This window comes from Scyliorhinus torazame, chromosome 30, assembly GCF_047496885.1.
Source record: "Scyliorhinus torazame isolate Kashiwa2021f chromosome 30, sScyTor2.1, whole genome shotgun sequence".
In the NCBI taxonomy this organism is placed as follows: Eukaryota; Metazoa; Chordata; class Chondrichthyes; order Carcharhiniformes; family Scyliorhinidae; genus Scyliorhinus; species Scyliorhinus torazame.
In genome coordinates, this window is record NC_092736.1 from 11,649,439 (window position 1) to 11,667,921 (window position 18,483).

At 49.7% G+C, this 18,483-nt stretch overlaps 1 protein-coding gene across 3 annotated transcripts in view; it reads right to left on the reverse strand.

The window, feature by feature from the left end:
* Positions 1 to 6,907: 6,907 nt before the first annotated feature.
* duox (dual oxidase) overlaps positions 6,908 to 18,483 on the reverse strand; it is a 100,093-nt gene continuing 88,517 nt past the window's right edge. For all 3 annotated transcript variants that reach the window (XM_072492818.1, XM_072492817.1, XM_072492820.1), the window contains exons 33-34: positions 17,776 to 17,904; positions 6,908 to 9,138 (exon numbers count right to left, since the gene is read on the reverse strand). In XM_072492818.1, the coding sequence (XP_072348919.1) occupies positions 9,016 to 9,138; positions 17,776 to 17,904 (252 nt within the window). In that variant the 3' untranslated portion in view covers positions 6,908 to 9,015. The remainder of the gene's footprint in view (positions 9,139 to 17,775; positions 17,905 to 18,483) is intronic.

Genomic DNA, 18,483 nt, shown 5'->3' on the forward strand with positions numbered 1-18,483 from the left:
TCCAAGAGTTTGGAACCACTAGCTTTCGGAGCGCTGCTCCTTCCTCAGGTCATTGATGCTTCATTCACCTGAGGAAGGCGCTCCGAAAGCTAGTGATTCCAAATAAACCTGTTGGACTTTAACCTGGTGTTGTAAGACTTCTAACTGTGCCCACTAAAACCTAGGTCACAGCTTGTTCTAACTTGAATCTATGCCGTGTACCAATTACTGCGATTAAATGTTCATCGAAGGTTAGTTCTACATATGAAGAAAGTAACAGCTGCAGGAAACCAAACATCACACCCAAGAAATGACTTCCCGAGATGATTAACCCTGAATTTTCACTACTGTAAATATTTAGTTATCCATAATTGTTACGAAATATTGTGGTGGAGATTAAAACCAGGCGATTATTAGTGATAAATTATTAAGGATCCCAGTAACAAAAGAGTTCCTTTACTCAATGTGGTTAGACAGTTCAGCAGTTGGGGTTCAGTATTTAGGAAGGACAGACTAAAAGGAAAAGGCAGTGGAATGGAATTGCTGGTTAAAGAGGAAATTAATGCAATGGTGTGGAAGGGTAATAGCTCCAACAATGTGGAATCTGTATGGTTAGAGTTGAGAAACACCAAGAGTCAAAAAACATGAGTGGGGGTTTTATATAGACGACCAAACTATCTGTAATTATGGGTAACTTTAATCTGCATAGAGATTGGGAAAATCAAATTAGTAAGAATACCACCGAGGAGGAATTCTTGGAGTGCATACGAGGTAGTTTCAAGGATTAGCTAGGGTGGCACGGTGGCACAGTGGTTGGCACTGCTGCCTCACAGTGCCAGGAACCAGGGTTCAATTCTGACCTCGGATGACTATCTGTGTGGAGTTTGCACCTTCTCCCCGTGTCTGCGTGCATTTATTCCGGGTGCTCCGGTTTCCCCCCATAGTCCAAAGATATGCAGGTTAGGTAGATTCGCCATGATAAAATATCGCCATAGTTTGCTGACAGTTGTGCCACTGGCTGGGGGGCTTCTGCCAGGGCCAGAGGGGAGTAGCGGGTGGTGGCCAGGAGGCGGGCTGTGGGGTCGGGGCGGACGGGCACGGAGCACCATTGCCGCAGCCGGCAAGGCAGCCGTGCAGCTGCGCACACCGCTAACCGCCCACTGTGAACTTCAGGCCACGGGTCGTGTGGGTGCCCCCTCCAGGCCACCCCCTAGGTGCCCTCTGGCCCCAGCTGACCCATCATCAGAATGGGCGCGCTCCAGTGCAACCAGTGCCATCTTGTTGGCTAGGATATGTGCGTGTGGGGAGTGGAGTGCTAAGTGCGGCTGCAGCTTGTCAGCCTCTCGAGTGTCAATCCCGATCTTGGCGAATCCGACACCAGTTTCCACTGGAATCGACCGTGTTCCACATTTCTCCGGTGCTAACCCCTCAACGGTCGCTGAACCGGTCCAGGTGCGGCGGCAGATTTGCTGTTGTAGAAGTCCACGAATGCTGCCCCGACGTCAACACTTAGTCTCAGGAACGGGGAATCCCGCCGTGTATGTTTCCAGGAAGTAGTTAAATGCAGCTCTTGGGGCTAAAGGGATCAAAGGATATTGGGGTGGAAATCGGGAACAGGCTATTGAGTTGGATGATCAGCCATGATCAGAATGAATGGCAGAGCAGGCTGGAAGGGCCGAATGGCCTCCTGAATGAATGAATGGATGAAAATCGCTTATTGTCACAAGTAGGCTTCAAATGAAGTTACTGTGAAAAGCCCCTAGTCGCCACATTCCGGCGCCTGTTCGGGGAGGCCGGTACGGGAATTGAACCCGCGCTGCTGGCCTTGTTCTGCATTACAAGCCCGCAGGTGCTGAACCAGCCCCAGTTAAAGGAGAATGCACACTGAAAAAGGGAAATGGCTGTGGCATGGAGGAGGGGAGCAAGTTTCTATGTTGCTGTTGCGGAGGGCCCCCTTTCTCTTCCTCCTAGGGAACGGTTGACCCCCCTCCCCCCAGGCAATAGCTCCCCTGCCCGTGGGAAGAGGCGGCAGAAGAAGTGAATTCAAGGGGCTTACTCCAAGGTCGACGTTCAGCTTTTCCCGTTTCACTTGTGATCACCAGTGTACTGGTCGATTACCCTTCTCCAGCTCCAGCTATCCAGGCCCAACGGATTGAAGCCCGCTCCTCAACCTGTCGCTTGCAGGGTGCACACTGGCATGGGTGTCATCTGCATCCATCTCGTTCAGATATGGTACCTCCTTCTGCCAACCCTCCCCATTGGTCTAGGCTTGGAACTGACGCCGAGAGGTAAAGTCGCCACAATCCCAGATGACCATAGGCTGCTTTCCCCTTTGAGGAGGGGAGAGCTGAGTGGCGGTGGTTTAACCCGAGGGTCACCACACCTCAGGCGAGGGGGAAGGTTGAGAAGGTGTGGGCCTTCGTGAATAACCTGATGCACACGGGCTTCCCTTAACCTACGGCGTTAGCTCCAAGAACCTGGTCACAGAAACTGTTCAGTGATTTACCCAGAGTTGACAAGGTTGTTGGGCCTCTCATTGTATGCTCAGAACTTCACCGCTTCCAGACTCAAAGCCCAATTCTCCTCCCCTCAATTCACATTACTCTCCTAAAATCACTGCTCCACCTTTCTTTTTTAAAATATTTCTTTATTCTCCTCCTTTTTCACATTTTCTCCCAAATTTACAACCACCAACAATAAACAATAATCAGTAACAAATATGTCAATCCCCATATCAATAACAACGATCCCATCCTCCCACCAAACCCCAAACATTCGCCCACATGTTCACACAAACAAATGACAAAAAAGAATTAGGGATCACCCATAGTCGCCATTAACACACACAGCCCCCCTCCCCAACCCTCCCACCCACTCCCCCCAACTAATGTTCAATGTTATCCATTTCTTGAACGTGCATAATGAATAATGCCCGTGGAAAAAAAAAATGAAAAAAAAATTGTAGGACCCCTCCATCCTTCCCCTCAGTTCAAACTTAACCTTCTCAAGAGTCAAGAATTCCAACAGGTCCCCCCGTCACGCCAGGGCACTGGGTGGAGGGGTTGATCTCCACTCTAACAGGATCCGCCTTTGGGCGATCAACGAGACGAAGGCTACAACATCTGCCTCCGCACCCGTTTCCAACCCTGGCTGGTCCGACACCCCGAATATGGCCTCCCGGGGGCCCGGGTCCAGTTTCACATGCACCACTTTAGAAATTACCCTAAAAACCTCCTTCCAGTAATCCTGTAGCTTTGGACAGGACCAAAACATATGAACGTGATTAGCGCCCCCCCCCCCCCCCCCCCCACCCCCCCCCCCCCCCCCCCCGGCAACGTTCACACATCTTCTACTCCTTCAAAGAAACGGCTCATCCTCGCCTTCAATGAGGTGTGCTCTGTATACCACCTTCAGCTGTATCAGCCCCAACCTCGTGCACGAGGTGGAGGCATTCACTCTCCGGAGCACCTCACACCAGAACCCCTCCTCCATATCCTCTCCCAACTCTTCCTGCCCTTTGCTTTGATCCCTTCCAGTGGTGCCTTCTCTATTCCAAAATAGCCCGGTAAACCACTGACACTACCCCCTTCTCCAGTCCCCCTGTCGTCAGCACCTCCTCCAGCAATGTGGAGGCCGGCTCCACTGGGAAGCCCTGTATCTCCTTTCTGGCAAAATCTCGAACCTGCATGTATCTAAACATTTCCCCCTGCTCCAGCCCATTCTTCGCTTCCAGCTCCTTCAGTCCTGCAAACCGACCCCTAAGAAACAAATCCTTAATCCCCTTCTCCTCTCATTTCCGAAAATTTCCTTCCCACCTCCCTGGCTCAAATCGGTGGTTCCCCCGAATCGGCATTTCCCTTGACCCTGCCCCCAACCCGAAGTATTGGCGAAACTGCCTCCAAATTCTCAATGAAGCTATTATTACCGGATTCCCTGAGTATTTCCCCAGGGGTATCTGGAGCGGCGCTGTTGCTAGTGCTTTCAGTCCCGACCCTCTGCATAAACTCTCCTCCATTCTGACCCATTGGGAATCAACCCCTCTGACCGAGCTCCGCACCTTCTCCACATTCGCCGCCCAGTAGTAATACATCAGGTTCGGAAGACCCAAACCCCCTGCCTGCTTTCCCCTCTGTAGCAGCACCTTTCTAACTCTGGCCACCTTCCCTCCCTATATGAATGATGTAATCCTTCCCTCAATCTCTCTGAAAAAAGCCTTTGGCAGGAAAATCGACAGGCATTGAAAAATAAACAGAAATCGCGGCAACACGTTCATTTTAACCGCCTGTACCCGACCCGCCAGTGACAGAGGGAGACCATCCCACCTTGCCAGATCAGCTTTCACTCTCCCCACCAAACTAGAAATGTTGTACATGCACCCCCAGGTACCTAAAGTGAGTCCCTGCCCTATGGAATGGCAGCCCCCCCACCCTTGCCCCCACCCCCGGCCGAGACACCACAAAATACTCACTCTTGTCTAACTTTAGTTTGTACCCCGAGAAAGATTTTCGATCCCGGCTCTGGGTCACTGTCTGTGTGGAGTTTGCACATTCTCCCCGTGTTTGCATGGGTTTCGCCCCCACAACCCAAAGATGTGCAGGGTAGGTGGATTGGACACGCTAAACTGCCCCTTAATTGGAAAAAAATGAATTGTACACTCGAAGCAGCTCCAATATTCCCCCTATCGACACACTCGGTCCCCCTATCGACACACTCGGTTGCACCACCTTTCACAACATCTTTCACTCACTACTATCCACCTCAATTCCTCACTTCCCTCATCAAGACTTCAGCATTAGCCAATTCTTTATTTGTTCTCACTGGAACGAAGGAGGTTGAGGGGCGACCTGATAGAGGTATACAAAATTATGAGGGGCATAGACAGAGTGGATAGTCAGAGGCTTTTCCCCAGGGTAGAGGGGTCAATTACTAGGGGGCATAGGTTTAAGGTGAGAGGGGCAAGGTTTAGAGTAGATGTACGAGGCAAGTTTTTTACGCAGAGGGTAGTGGATACCTGGAACTCGCTACCGGAGGAGGTAGTGGAAGCAGGGACGATAGGGACATTTAAGGGGCATCTTGACAAATATATGAATAGGATGGGAATAGAAGGATACGGACCCAGGAAGTGTAGAAGATTGTAGTTTAGTCGGGCAGTATGGTTGGCACGGGCTTGGAGGGCCGAAGGGCCTGTTCCTGTGCTGTACATTTCTTTGTTCTTTGTTCTTTGTTCTTTGTTCAAGGATTGAAAAAATAGCACAATAGCAATAAACAGTTCAACTATCTTATATCATTTAACATTCCATTGTTAAAAAAAGGTGCACACATTAAAATTGGCCCAACAATCGAAGCCTGATTTTCATTGATATTAGTATTAAAAATCAACATCTATCCAGTGTGCTAAACAAGTAAAAGGGTGATCACGATCACATGGTGCAGAGTTTCAATGACATTGGGGAAAATGATTCAGCGAGTTTGTTTCAAAAAATTCCCTCGCAGTGTCACGTGAGAGTACCTTTAAGAAATTGGTGTTTAAGAAATGTACCTTTAAGAAATGGGTGTTTATCAGTGATGTCAGAGTGCGGGTGGAGCTGGGCTGCCTGTCAGCTTTTTACTTTCGTTTTAGGCTGTTTGCTGCAGGGTGTGTTTTAGTTTCGTTTTCAGAGCTGGATAGCTGCAGTCACAGCCAGAAGGGGTATGAATCTCTCTCTGGAATCTAACAACTGTAAATCGATCCTTTGGTGATTTAAAACTAATAACAGCTCTCAGTAGTGACTTTAACCTGATGTGCTTCTTTTTAAAGGTTTTTGTTTAAGTCTTACGGATGTTAAAAGGACAGCTTAAAGATTACTTAGTGTTGTATTCTTTGGGGGTTGTATTTGAATTAATGGTTGCTAAAATGTTCACTGTATGTTTCAAAAAGGTCAACTTGAGTTCATAGAATAAACATTGATTTGCTTTAAAAATTACTTTTCCATTTCTGCTGTACCACACCTGTAGAGTGGGCCGTGTGCTCCCCATACCACAATCTATTAAAAGTTGTGGGTCAGGTGAACTCCATGATACACTTTGCGGTTCTCTAAACCTTGGCTCATAACAGCAGCGAGACATCTGCAGCGGGATTCTCCAACCCCCGCTAGGTCGGAGAATCCCTGGGGGGGCGGCGTGAATCCCATCCGCCGCCCCGACGCCGGCTGTCGTATTCTCCGGCACCGTTTTTCGGGCAGGGTTCACGCCACGCTGGTCGGGGCCGTTGGCAGTGGCCCCCCCCCCGGCAATTCTCCAGGCCCTAATGGGCCGAGCGGCCGTCCGCTTTTGGCCAGTCCCACCGGCGTGGGTTAGACATGGTCCCACACGGCGGGTCCTGGCAGGTAAGTCGGTGGGGGCGGCCCTCGGGGGGGGGTGCGGGCGGATCCGACCCCGGGGTGGCCCCCACGGTGGCCTGGCCCGCGATCGGAGCCCACCGATCTGCGTGCCTGTGCCAAGGGGGCACTTCTTACTTCCGCACCGGCCCCTGTAGGGCTCCTCCATGGCCGGCGTGGAGAAGAGAACCCCCCGCCCATGTGCCAAACCACGCCGGCGGGCCGCGAATGCACGAGATCACACCGGCCCTTTGGCGCATGCGTGAATTCGCGCAGTCCCTTCGCCAGAATTCCGCACTTTCGGGGGCTGTTGACGCCGGAGTGGTTCGCACCGGTTTTCCCGTCAGCGTGGGGACTTAGTTCCCGGAAAGGAGAATCCCGCCCCTGAAGTCACACTTGACAAGTTGAACGGTGAGTGTGCCAGTGGCACAATCAAAATGGTGCACAAAACGTGTGGAGAGTTCTTTCATTGAAAAAAAAACGCACGTACATCACCTATTCTACCACGAACCAACACAAGGAATGCTGGGCCCTAATTTAAATAACTCACTCAAGTCTTTTCCATTGATTGATTGATTGATTGATATTTATTGTCACATGTACCGAAGTACAGTGAAACATATTTTTCTGCGACCAAGGGAACGTACACAGTACGTACATAGTAGACAAAAGAATAATCAACAGAATATATTGACAATGGTACACTGACAACAGTCATTGGTTACAGTGCGGAACAAGGGCCGAACAAGAGCAGAATAGGGCGTCATGAATAGTGTTCTTACAGGGAACAGCTCAGTCCGAGGGGGAGTCGTTGAGGAGTCGAGTAGCTGTGGGGAAGAAGCTGTTCCGATGTCAGCATGTGCGGTTCTTCAGACTTCTGTAACTTCTGCCTGATGGAAGGGTGTGGAAGAGGGGCCTCTGACATGGTGCAGACTCCAAGTGAGTTGCCCAATCCAATCTGGGAAGCAGTTTTTAATCCCACATAATTGAGGCTCAGGTGCCAACTTCATGCCCAGAGAAGCGGGTGCACGGAATTGCCAATGCCCCTTCAACAGTGGACATCACCACCCCTATCACATTTTGACAAACAATATTCCGCTATCTGCCACCCATCACACATGTAGCATGTATCTAACCTTGGCTGCAACCAAATCCTTTAAATTTCATTCAGCAAGATCTTCCGCCCTAGTATCAGAGTTTCCCCAGAGTGTCGGTTTCTGTGCAATTTTCTTTGCCAGCCCACATGGCGACATTAGAGAGGAAAGTCTCATTTGGCTCGTCAGCTCTACTTCCGCGAAACCACGTACAATTCACGTGCCCATTGACCTAACCCAACCAAGTTATGCTATTAATGCAAGCATCGCTCTTCCCCAAAGATAGCTAGATTCCTGAAAAACCTAAAAAATCCCCCGACTGAGGAGAACTTGGCCTTCACTAAAACTTGTTTTTCTACCGCTTCCCCAACCCTACAGGCCGTACGTATGATCAACTGCCCCAGGTGGTAATGGTTGAAGGGCACTCAAATCCAATACTGTCTATGCAAAACAGAGCTCCGGGTTTTGGATGGCTTTTAAAGTCGTCTTATGCACAAAGGGAAAACATATAATTTGAGAGATGAGGGCCAGGATTTTCCCCTACCCTGCGGGGCGGGGGGTCCCGGCGGGATGGAGTGGCGTGAATCACTCCGGCGTCAGGCCGCCCAAAGGTGCGGATTTCTCCGCATCTTTAGGGGCCAAGCCCTCACCGTGAGGGGCTAGGCCCGCACCGGAGTGGTTGGCGCACCGCCGACCAGCGGGAAAGGCCTTTGGCACCACGCCAGCCGGGGCCAAAAGGACTTTGCCGGGCGGCAGAAGTCCACGCATGCGCGGGAGCGTCAGCGACTGCTGACATCATCCGCGTGCATGCGCGGGGGGGGGGGGTATCTTCCGTGTCGGCCACGGTGAAGACTGTGGCCGAGGTGGAGGGAAAAGAGTGCCCCCACGGCACAGGCCCGCCTGCGGATCGGTGGGCCCCGATCGCGGGCCAGGCCACCGATCGCCCCGCGCCCACCCCCCCCCCCCCCAGGACCCCGGAGCCCACCCACGCCGCCTAGTCCCGCCGGGAAGAGAAGTGGTTTGATTCTCGCCGGCGGGGCAGGTATTACAGCAGCAGGACTTTGGCCCATCGCGGGCCAGAGAATCGCCGGGGGGGGGGGGGGGCCGCCAACCGGCGCGCCGCGATTCCCGCCCCAGCCGAATATCCGGTGCCGGAGAATTCAGCAACCGGTGGGGGCGGGATTCACGCCAGCGGGGGGGGGGGGGTTAGATAATCCCGCCCCAGAAGTGAGGAATCCAATATGCAAAGAGCTTTTAAATATCCTGTGGTTAGATTTGGCAAAGATAGAGGGCAGCACGGTGGCGCAGTGATTAGCACTGGGACCGCGGCGCTGAGGAACCGGGTTCGAATCCCGGCCCTGGGTCACTGTCCATGTGGAGTTTGCACATTCTCCCCGTGTCTGCGTGGATTTCACCCCCACAACCCAAAACGATGTGCAGGTTAGGTGGATTGGCCACGCTAAATTGCCCCTTAATTGGAAAACAAAATAATTGGGTACTCTAAATTGATATTGAAAAAAAAGATTTGGCAGAGATGAATTACTGTCTTTCTTCATGTAATTTCCATTGGTCAGAGAGCTGGTCACTCAGAAGTTCTCGTAGTGATGCATGAAGTGTGCCTGGTCTCTCTTGTTGATTTGTTGACAAGCTTTTTCAACATTTTTAGTCAGCCCTGGTGGTCCACAGCTAAAAACTCCTATTTTTCCCACCTGTTAAGAAAGTTCAAACAAATTTGGCTTTGGTGAACGTATGCCGAGAATGTATCCACACCAACACATCCTGCCCAAGCTCCGTGCCACCCCTCCTCCCCACCCCCAAACTTACGATTTCCAACCAGAGTTGAGGAAAATTTTTTTGCAACTTGGGAAAAGCACTGGAAGGTTTCCACTTACTCTCAAAATTTGCAGGAGACTGTTACCATATCAAAGTGTTCCCAGTTGCTAGAGTGGTCGCCTGAATCAGAACGTTGTGAGTTGTGGGCACGGGAGCAATGGGTCAGAAGGTGAGAGCATTGAGGGAGAACTAGGGAATACGGACAGTATGGCTCTGAGGCAGAGCAGACAGGGAGAAGTTGCTGAACACAGCGGGTCTGGTGGCCTCAAGTGCATATGTTTTAATGCAAGAAGTATTACGGGTAAAGCAGATGAACTTAGAGCTTGGATTAGTACTTGGAACTATGATGTTGTTGCCATTGCAGAGACCTGGTTGAGGGAAGGGCAGGATTGGCAGCTAAACGTTTCAGGATTTAGATGTTTCAGGCGGGATAGAGGGGGATGTAAAAGGGGTGGCGGAGTTACGCTACTGGTTAGGAAGAATATCACAGCTGTATTATGGGAGGACACCTCAGAGGGCAGTGAGGCTATATGGGTAGAGATCAGGAATAAGGGTGCAGTCACAATGTTGGGGGTTTACTACAGGCCTCCCAACAGCCAGTGGGAGATAGAGGAGCAGATAGGTAGACAGATTTTGGAAAAGAGTAAAAACAACAGGGTTGTGGTGATGGGAGACTTCAACTTCCCCAATATTGACTGGGACTCACTTAGTGCCAGGGGCTTAGACGGGGCAGAGTTTGTAAGGAGCATCCAGGAGGGCTTCTTAAAACAATATGTAGACAGTCCAACTAGGGAAGGGGCTGTACTGGACCAGTTATTGGGGAATGAGCCCGGCCAGGTGGCAGAAGTTTCAGTAGGGGAGCATTTCGGGAACAGTGACCACAATTCAGTAAGTTTTAAAGTGCTGGTGGACAAGGATAAGAGTGGTCCTAGGGTGAATGTGCTAAATTGGGGGAAGGCTAATTATAACAATATTAGACGGGAACTGAAGAACCTAGATTGGGGGCGGATGTTTGAGGGTAAATCAACATCTGACATGTGGGAGGCTTTCAAGTGTCAGTTGAAAGGAATTCAGGACCGGCATGTTCCTGTGAGAAAGAAGGATAAATACAGCAATTTTCGGGAACCTTGGATAACGAGTGATATTGTAGGCCTCGCCAAAAAGGAAAAGGAGGCATTTGTCAGGGCTAAAAGGCTGGGAACAGACCAAGCCTGTGTGGAATATAAGGAAAGTAGGAAGGAACTTAAGCAAGGAGTCAGGAGGGCTAGAATGGGTCATGAAAAGTCATTGGCAAATAGGGTTAAGGAAAATCCCAAGGCTTTTTACACGTACATAAAAAGCAAGAGGGTAGCCAGGGAAAGGGTTGGCCCACTGAAGGATAGGCAAGGGAATCTATGTGTGGAGCCAGAGGAAATTGGGTGAGGTACTAAATGAATACTTTGCATCAGTATTCACCAAAGAGAAGAAATTGGTAGATGCTGAGTCTGGAGAAGGGTGTGTAGATAGCCTGGGTCACATTGAGATCCAAAAAGACGATGTGTTGGGCGTCTTGAAAAATATTCAGGTAGATAAGTCCCCAGGGCCTGATGGGATCTACCCCAGAATACTGAAGGAGGCTAGAGAGGAAATTGCTGAAGCCTTGACAGAAATCTTTGGATCCTCACTGTCTTCAGGTGATGTCCCGGAGGACTGGAGAATAGCCAATGTTGTTCCTCTGTTTAAGAAGGATAGCAAGGAAGATAGAGCAGACAAACACGTGGCTAAACAGCTGGTGTAGGAGGGAGGGTTTCTGTTATCTGGACCACTGGGAGCTCTTCCGGGGCAGGTGTGACCTGTATAAGATGGACGGGTTGCATCTAAACCGGAGAGGCATAAATATCCTGGCCGCGAGGTTTGCTAGTGTCACACGGGAGGGTTTAAACTAGTATGGCAGGGGGGTGGGCACGGGAGCAATAGGTCAGAAGGTGAGAGCATTGAGGGAGAACTAGGGAATAGGGACAGTGTGGCTCTGAGGCAGAGCAGACGGGGAGAAGTTGCTGAACACAGCGGGTCTGGTGGCCTGAAGTGCATATGTTTTAATGCAAGGAGCATTACGGGTAAGGCAGATGAACTTAGAGCTTGGATTACTACTTGGAACTATGATGTTGTTGCCATTACAGAGACCTGGTTGAGGGAAGGGCAGGATTGGCAGCTAAACGTTCCAGGATTTAGATGTTTCAGGCGGGATAGAGGGGGATGTAAAAGGGGAGGCGGAGTTGCGCTACTTGTTCGGGAGAGTATCACAGCTATACAGCGAGAGGACACCTCAGAGGGCAGTGAGGCTATATGGGTAGAGATCAGGAATAAGAAGGGTGCAGTCACAATGTTGGGGGTATACTACAGGCCTCCCAACAGCCAGCGGGAGATAGAGGAGCAGATAGGTAGACAGATTTTGGAAAAGAGTAAAAACAACAGGTTTGTGGTGATGGGAGACTTCAACTTCCCCAATATTGACTGGGACTCACTTAGTGCCAGGGGCTTAGACGGGGCAGAGTTTGTAAGGAGCATCCAGGAGGGCTTCTTAAAACAATATGTAAACAGTCCAACTAGGGAAGGGGCGGTACTGGACCTGGTATTAGGGAATGAGCCCGGCCAGGTGGTAGATGTTTCAGTAGGGGAGCATTTCGGTAACAGTGACCACAATTCAGTAAGTTTTAAAGTACTGGTGGACAAGGATAAGAGTGGTCCGAGGATGAATGTGCTAAATTGGGGGAAGGCTAATTATAACAATATTAGGCGGGAACTGAAGAACATAGATTGGGGGCGGATGTTTGAGGGCAAATCAACATCTGACATGTGGGAGGCTTTCAAGTGGCAGTTGAAAGGAATACAGGACAGGCATGTTCCTGTGAGGAAGAAAGATAAATACGGCAATTTTCGGGAACCTTGGATGACGAGTGATATTGTAGGCCTCGTCAAAAAGAAAAAGGAGGCATTTGTCAGGGCTAAAAGGCTGGGAACAGACGAAGCCTGTGTGGCATATAAGGAAAGTAGGAAGGAACTTAAGCAAGGAGTCAGGAGGGCTAGAAGGGGTCATGAAAAGTCATTGGCAAATAGGGTTAAGGAAAATCCCAAGGCTTTTTACACGTACATAAAAAGCAAGAGGGTAGCCAGGGAAAGGGTTGGCCCACTGAAGGATAGGCAAGGGAATCTATGTGTGGAGCCAGAGGAAATGGGCGAGGTACTAAATGAATACTTTGCATCAGTATTCACCAAAGAGAAGGAATTGGTAGATGTTGAGTCTGGAGAAGGGGGTGTAGATAGCCTGGGTCACATTGTGATCCAAAAAGACGAGGTGTTGGGTGTCTTAAAAAATATTAAGGTAGATAAGTCCCCAGGGCCGGATGGGACCTACCCCAGAATACTGAAGGAGGCTGGAGAGGAAATTGCTGAGGCCTTGACAGAAATCTTTGGATCCTCGCTGTCTTCAGGGGATGTCCCGGAGGACTGGAGAATAGCCAATGTTGTTCCTCTGTTTAAGAAGGGTGGCAGGGATAATCCCGGGAACTACAGGCCGGTGAGCCTTACTTCAGTGGTAGGGAAATTACTGGAGAGAATTCTTCGAGACAGGATCTACTCCCATTTGGAAGCAAATGGACGTATTAGTGAGAGGCAGCACGGTTTTGTGAAGGGGAGGTCGTGTCTCACTAACTTGATAGAGTTTTTCGAGGAGGTCACTAAGATGATTGATGCAGGTAGGGCAGTAGATGTTGTCTATATGGACTTCAGTAAGGCCTTTGACAAGGTCCCTCATGGTAGACTAGTACAAAAGGTGAAGTCACACGGGATCAGGGGTGAACTGGCAAGGTGGATACAGAACTGGCTAGGCCATAGAAGGCAGAGGGTAGCAATGGAGGGATGCTTTTCTAATTGGAGGGCTGTGACCAGTGGTGTTCCACAGGGATCAGTGCTGGGACCTTTGCTCTTTGTAGTATATATAAATGATTTGGAGGAAAATGTAACTGGTCTGATTAGTAAGTTTGCAGACGACACAAAGGTTGGTGGAATTGCGGATAGCGATGAGGACTGTCTGAGGATACAGCAGGATTTAGATTGTCTGGAGACTTGGGCGGAGAGATGGCAGATGGAGTTTAACCTGGACAAATGTGAGGTAATGCATTTTGGAAGGGCTAATGCAGGTAGGGAATATACAGTGAATGGTAGAACCCTCAAGAGTATTGAAAGTCAAAGAGATCTAGGAGTACAGGTCCACAGATCACTGAAAGGGGTTACACAGGTGGAGAAGGTAGTCAAGAAGGCATACGGCATGCTTGCCTTCATTGGCCGGGGCATTGAGTATAAGAATTGGCAAGTCATGTTGCAGCTGTATAGAACCTTAGTTAGGCCACACTTGGAGTATAGTGTTCAATTCTGGTCGCCACACTACCAGAAGGATGTGGAGGCTTTAGAGAGGGTGCAGAAGAGATTTACCAGAATGTTGCCTGGTATGGAGGGCATAAGCTATGAGGAGCGATTGAATAAACTCGGTTTGTTCTCACTGGAACGAAGGAGGTTGAGGGGCGACCTGATAGAGGTATACAAAATTATGAGGGGCATAGACAGAGTGGATAGTCAGAGGCTTTTCCCCAGGGTAGAGGGGTCAATTACTAGGGGGCATAGGTTTAAGGTGAGAGGGGCAAAGTTTAGAGTAGATGTACGAGGCAAGTTTTTTACGCAGAGGGTAGTGGGTGCCTGGAACTCACTACCGGAGGAGGTAGTGGAAGCAGGGACGATAGGGACATTTAAGGGGCATCTTGATAAATATATGAATAGGATGGGAATAGAAGGATACGGACCCAGGAAGTGTAGAAGATTGTAGTTTAGTCGGGCAGTATGGTCGGCACGGGCTTGGAGGGCCGAAGGGCCTGTTCCTGTGCTGTACATTTCTTTGTTCTTTGTTCTTTGTTCTTTGATAATCCAGGGAGCTACAGGCCGGTGAGCCCTACGTCAGTGGTAGGGAAATTACTGGAGAGAATTCTTCGAGACAGGATCTACTCCCATTTGGAAGCAAATGGACGTATTAGTGAGAGGCAGCATGGTTTTGTGAAGGGGAGGTTGTGTCTCACTAACTTGATAGAGTTTTTCGAGGAGGTCACAAAGATGATTGATGCAGGTAGGGCAGTGGATGTTGTCTATATGGACTTCAGTAAGGCCTTTGACAAGGTCCCTCATGGTAGACTAGTACAAAAGGTGAAGTCACACGGGATCAGGGGTGAGCTGGCAAGGTGGATACAGAACTGGTGAGGTCATAGAAGTCAGAGAGTAGCAATGGAAGGATGCTTTTCTAATTGGAGGGCTGTGACTAGTGGTGTTCCGCAGGGATCAGTGCTGGGACCTTTGCTGCTTGTAGTATATATAAATGATTTGGAGGAAAATATAACTGGTCTGATTAGTAAGTTTGCAGACGACACAAAGGTTGGTGGAATTGCGGATAGCGATGAGGACTGTCAGAGGATACAGCAGGATTTAGATTGTTTGGAGACTTGGGCGGAGAGATGGCAGATGGGGTTTAATCAGGACAAATGTGAGGTAATGCATTTTGGAAGGTCTAATGCAGGTAGGGAACATACAGTGAATGGTAGAACCCTCAAGAGTATTGAAAGTCAGAGAGGTCTAGGAGTACAGGTCCACAGGTCACTGAAAGGGGCAACACAGGTGGAACAGGTAGTCAAGAAGGCATACGGCATGCTTGCCTTCATTGGCCGGGGCATTGAGTATAAGAATTGGCAAGTCATGTTGCAGCTGTATAGAACCTTAGTTAGGCCACACTTGGAGTATAGTGTTCAATTCTGGTCGCCACACTACCAGAAGGATGTGGAGGCTTTAGAGAGGGTGCAGAAGAGATTTACCAGAATGTTGCCTGGTATGGAGGGCATTAGCTATGAGGAGCGGTTGAATAAACTCGGTTTGTTCTCACTGGAACGACGGAGGTTGAGGGGCGACCTGATAGAGGTCTACAGAGTGGATAGTCAGAGGCTTTTCCCCAGGGTACAGGGGTCAATTACTAGGGGGCATAGGTTTAAGGTGCGAGGGGCAAGGTTTAGAGGAGATGAACGAGACAAGTTTTTTACACAGAGGGTAGTGGGTGCTTGGAACTCACTGCCGGAGGAGGTGGTGGAAGCAGGGACGATAGTGACATTTAAGGGGCATCTTGACAAATACATGAATAGTTTGGGAATAGAGGGATACGGACCCAGGAAGTGTAGAAGATTGTAGTTTAGTCGGGCAGCATGATCGGCACGGGCTTGGAGGGCCGAAGGGCCTGTTCCTGTGCTGTACTTTTCTTTGTTCTTTGTTGAAATTCCACTCCCAGAGACATGAGCACAAAATCCAGCAGGCACGCCAGTAGCGTACTGAGGGTGTGCTGCACTGCCAGCGGTGCCACCTTTTGGCACTAGAGACCCGGATACACATTTCGGGACACAATGATAGGGCTGGAGTGGTTAGGAGACAACAAGTGTGGCGACGTCTACAGACGACTGAGAGAAAAGGTCAGGACCCCACTGGACGAAACCTAGATGGAAATGGGAGGAGGAAATGAGCATGGAGATAAGAGGAGGACTCTGGATCGAGGTGCTGCAGAGAGTGAACTCCACCTCCTACTGCACTGCGCTAAGTTCTGGACGGCCTTCTTTGAGGTTATGCCCAGGGTGGTGGGGGTGGAGAGGGGAGCCGTACCCATCTGTGGCAGTCTTTGGGGTTTCAGAGCACCCAGAGCTCTAGTCAGGGAAGCGGGCCGACACTCCGGCCTTCGCCTCACTGATCGCCAGGCGGAGACTTCTGCCAGGTTGAAAGTCGGCAGCGCCACCCGGGGCCTGGTAATGGCTCTCAGATCTGGCCGAATTCCTGAGGCTGGAAAAAAATTAAATTTGAGATCAGAGGAGAGTCCGAGGGAGAGACTCCACGGCACGTAGAGTAAATTCACAAGCCTCTTCACAGACCAGTTCACACCCAGCAGTCAACTGGGTGGGTAGCTATGGAAGAGGAGGGGGGGGGGGGGGGGGGGGTAGAAAATGGGTGGGGCAAACAACGTGGCCTGGGAGGAGAGGAGCTTGCAGAGAACAGAAAAGGAGCGGAGAGGAGGTCCACCCACCGGAGGGAACACAAACCCCTCCCTCATGGGCTGAACTGTGGCAACAGACTGACCCACCCTCCCTCGAGAACTCAAACTCAAGGGGAGGGGGGGCGGGGGGGAAACGGGACTCCACCCGCTGCCCCCAGACCAAGAAATGGAGGCATCAATCCTACACAGCAAAGTGCATTTTAAGGCTTTGAGTTAAAAGATTAATGTTGATGTTAAAGTTCTAACCTCTATTGTAACTGCTTAAGTCTGATACTGAGGACCAAAAGTAAATCATAGCCAACCTAGTTGACAGCAATGAAATATCTTCCCTTAATGAGGTTTAACTGCAACGCATGACGGGTTCACATAGAATAATTAAGAAGAAACTGTTTCCAAGTTTCTCCTTGGGACTTGGAAGCTGAACAGTCAGTGGGCAGAGATTTAAGGTGGTTGGCAGAAGCCCAGAGATGGCATGAATCAAAACAGCTTTACACAACAAGTGGTTGCAATCGGGAATGCACTGCCTGATAGGGAGGTAGATGCAGATTTAATCGTGGCCAACAAAAGGGAAGTGGATAAACACCCGAAGGAGAAATAAATATCCAGGAAACGGGAAAAGATCAGAGGGATGGGACTAACTGGGTTCTCTGCAAGAGCCAGCACAGACAGGCAGATTGGCCTCATTTTGTCCTGTACTTTTCTGTAATTCTGTGCTGTCCACCTTACTACCCATTTATTCATTCCAAATATGAAGTCCTATTGAAATTAAGGAGTTCTGAGGTCGGCACGTGGTGCAGTGGTTAGCACTGCGGCCTCACGCCGCCGAGGTCCCGGGTTCGATCCCGGCTCTGGGTCACTGTCCGTGCGGAGTTTGCACATTCTCCCCGTGTCTGTGTGGGTTTCGTCCTCACAACGCGAAGATGTGCAGGGTAGGTGGATTGGCCACGCTAAATTGCCCCTTAATTGGAAAAAGTGAATTGGGCACTCTAAATCTATTTAAAAAAAAGATTAAGGAGTTGTAAAGAGAGGAATGCTATCGAAGATTTTTTTGCCTTGCATTCATCAGAACAGTTGCGCAAGGTAAACCAACAGGAAAGGGTACAACAATTTACACTGCATGGGAAGAGAGTGCTTGCTGGTTGATTGGCAAGTAGACTCTGATTGGTAGAGGCGTCGCCGTGGACAGTGTAGCAGAGAACAGTTAACTGTTAATTGCCAAGCGTTTTGCTTCAAGCTAAAACTGGGCAGGTCAACTCTGATTGGTCAAGGCGAGCTCTTGTTGCTCTATTTGTAATGATAGAGAAAAAAATACACACACAATCAGGGCCTTGAGCTCTTTGTTTAGCAGATGTGTCCCATTTCCCTGGTCAAGGTGTTGTTGGTTGTACAAATGCAGATGTGCTGAACTCACCTCCGGGTGAACCTCCTGTAGGGAGTTGAAGAATGGAACAAACTGGGGTCTCCCGAAATGTGTGATCGAGTGGAGCCCTGTGAACAGGCTCCGGTTGGACACTTTCTGAAAGTGACGTTCACAGATATACTGTAGGAGGCAGAAACACATGAATATTAACCTCTGATGATCAATAAAACTGGCTGATTAAAAGTGGGGCTGCTGACCTTTATAATGGGCAGCCATGATGTGGAGATGCCGGCGTTGGACTGGGGCAGGCACAGTAAGAAGTCTTACAACACCAGGTTAAAGCCCAACAGGTTTGTTTTGAATCACTAGCTTTCGGAGCGCAGCGTTCCAAGCATCCAAGTCCCAAGGAGAAACTTGGAAACAGGCATTCACCTGAGGTAGGAGCAGCTCTCCGAAAGCTAGTGATTAGAAACAAACCTGTTGGACTTTAACCTGGTGTTGTAAGACTTCTTACTTTATAATTGGGCAATTCATCACTCCATGTGTAAGCCCAGTGAATGAAATGGAAAGTTGTTAACCACTGGACTGACTGACCCTGATGCTGGTAACATCTGGTTGACCTGTACATTTTGAGCCTTGCAATAGCTGGCTATACTATTTAATAATCATGTCTCACATTTAACCCCCCCACCCCCCACCACCATCTGGCCTGGGCTTGCAAAATCCTATCAACTGTCCTGGTTTGAGACAATTCACACC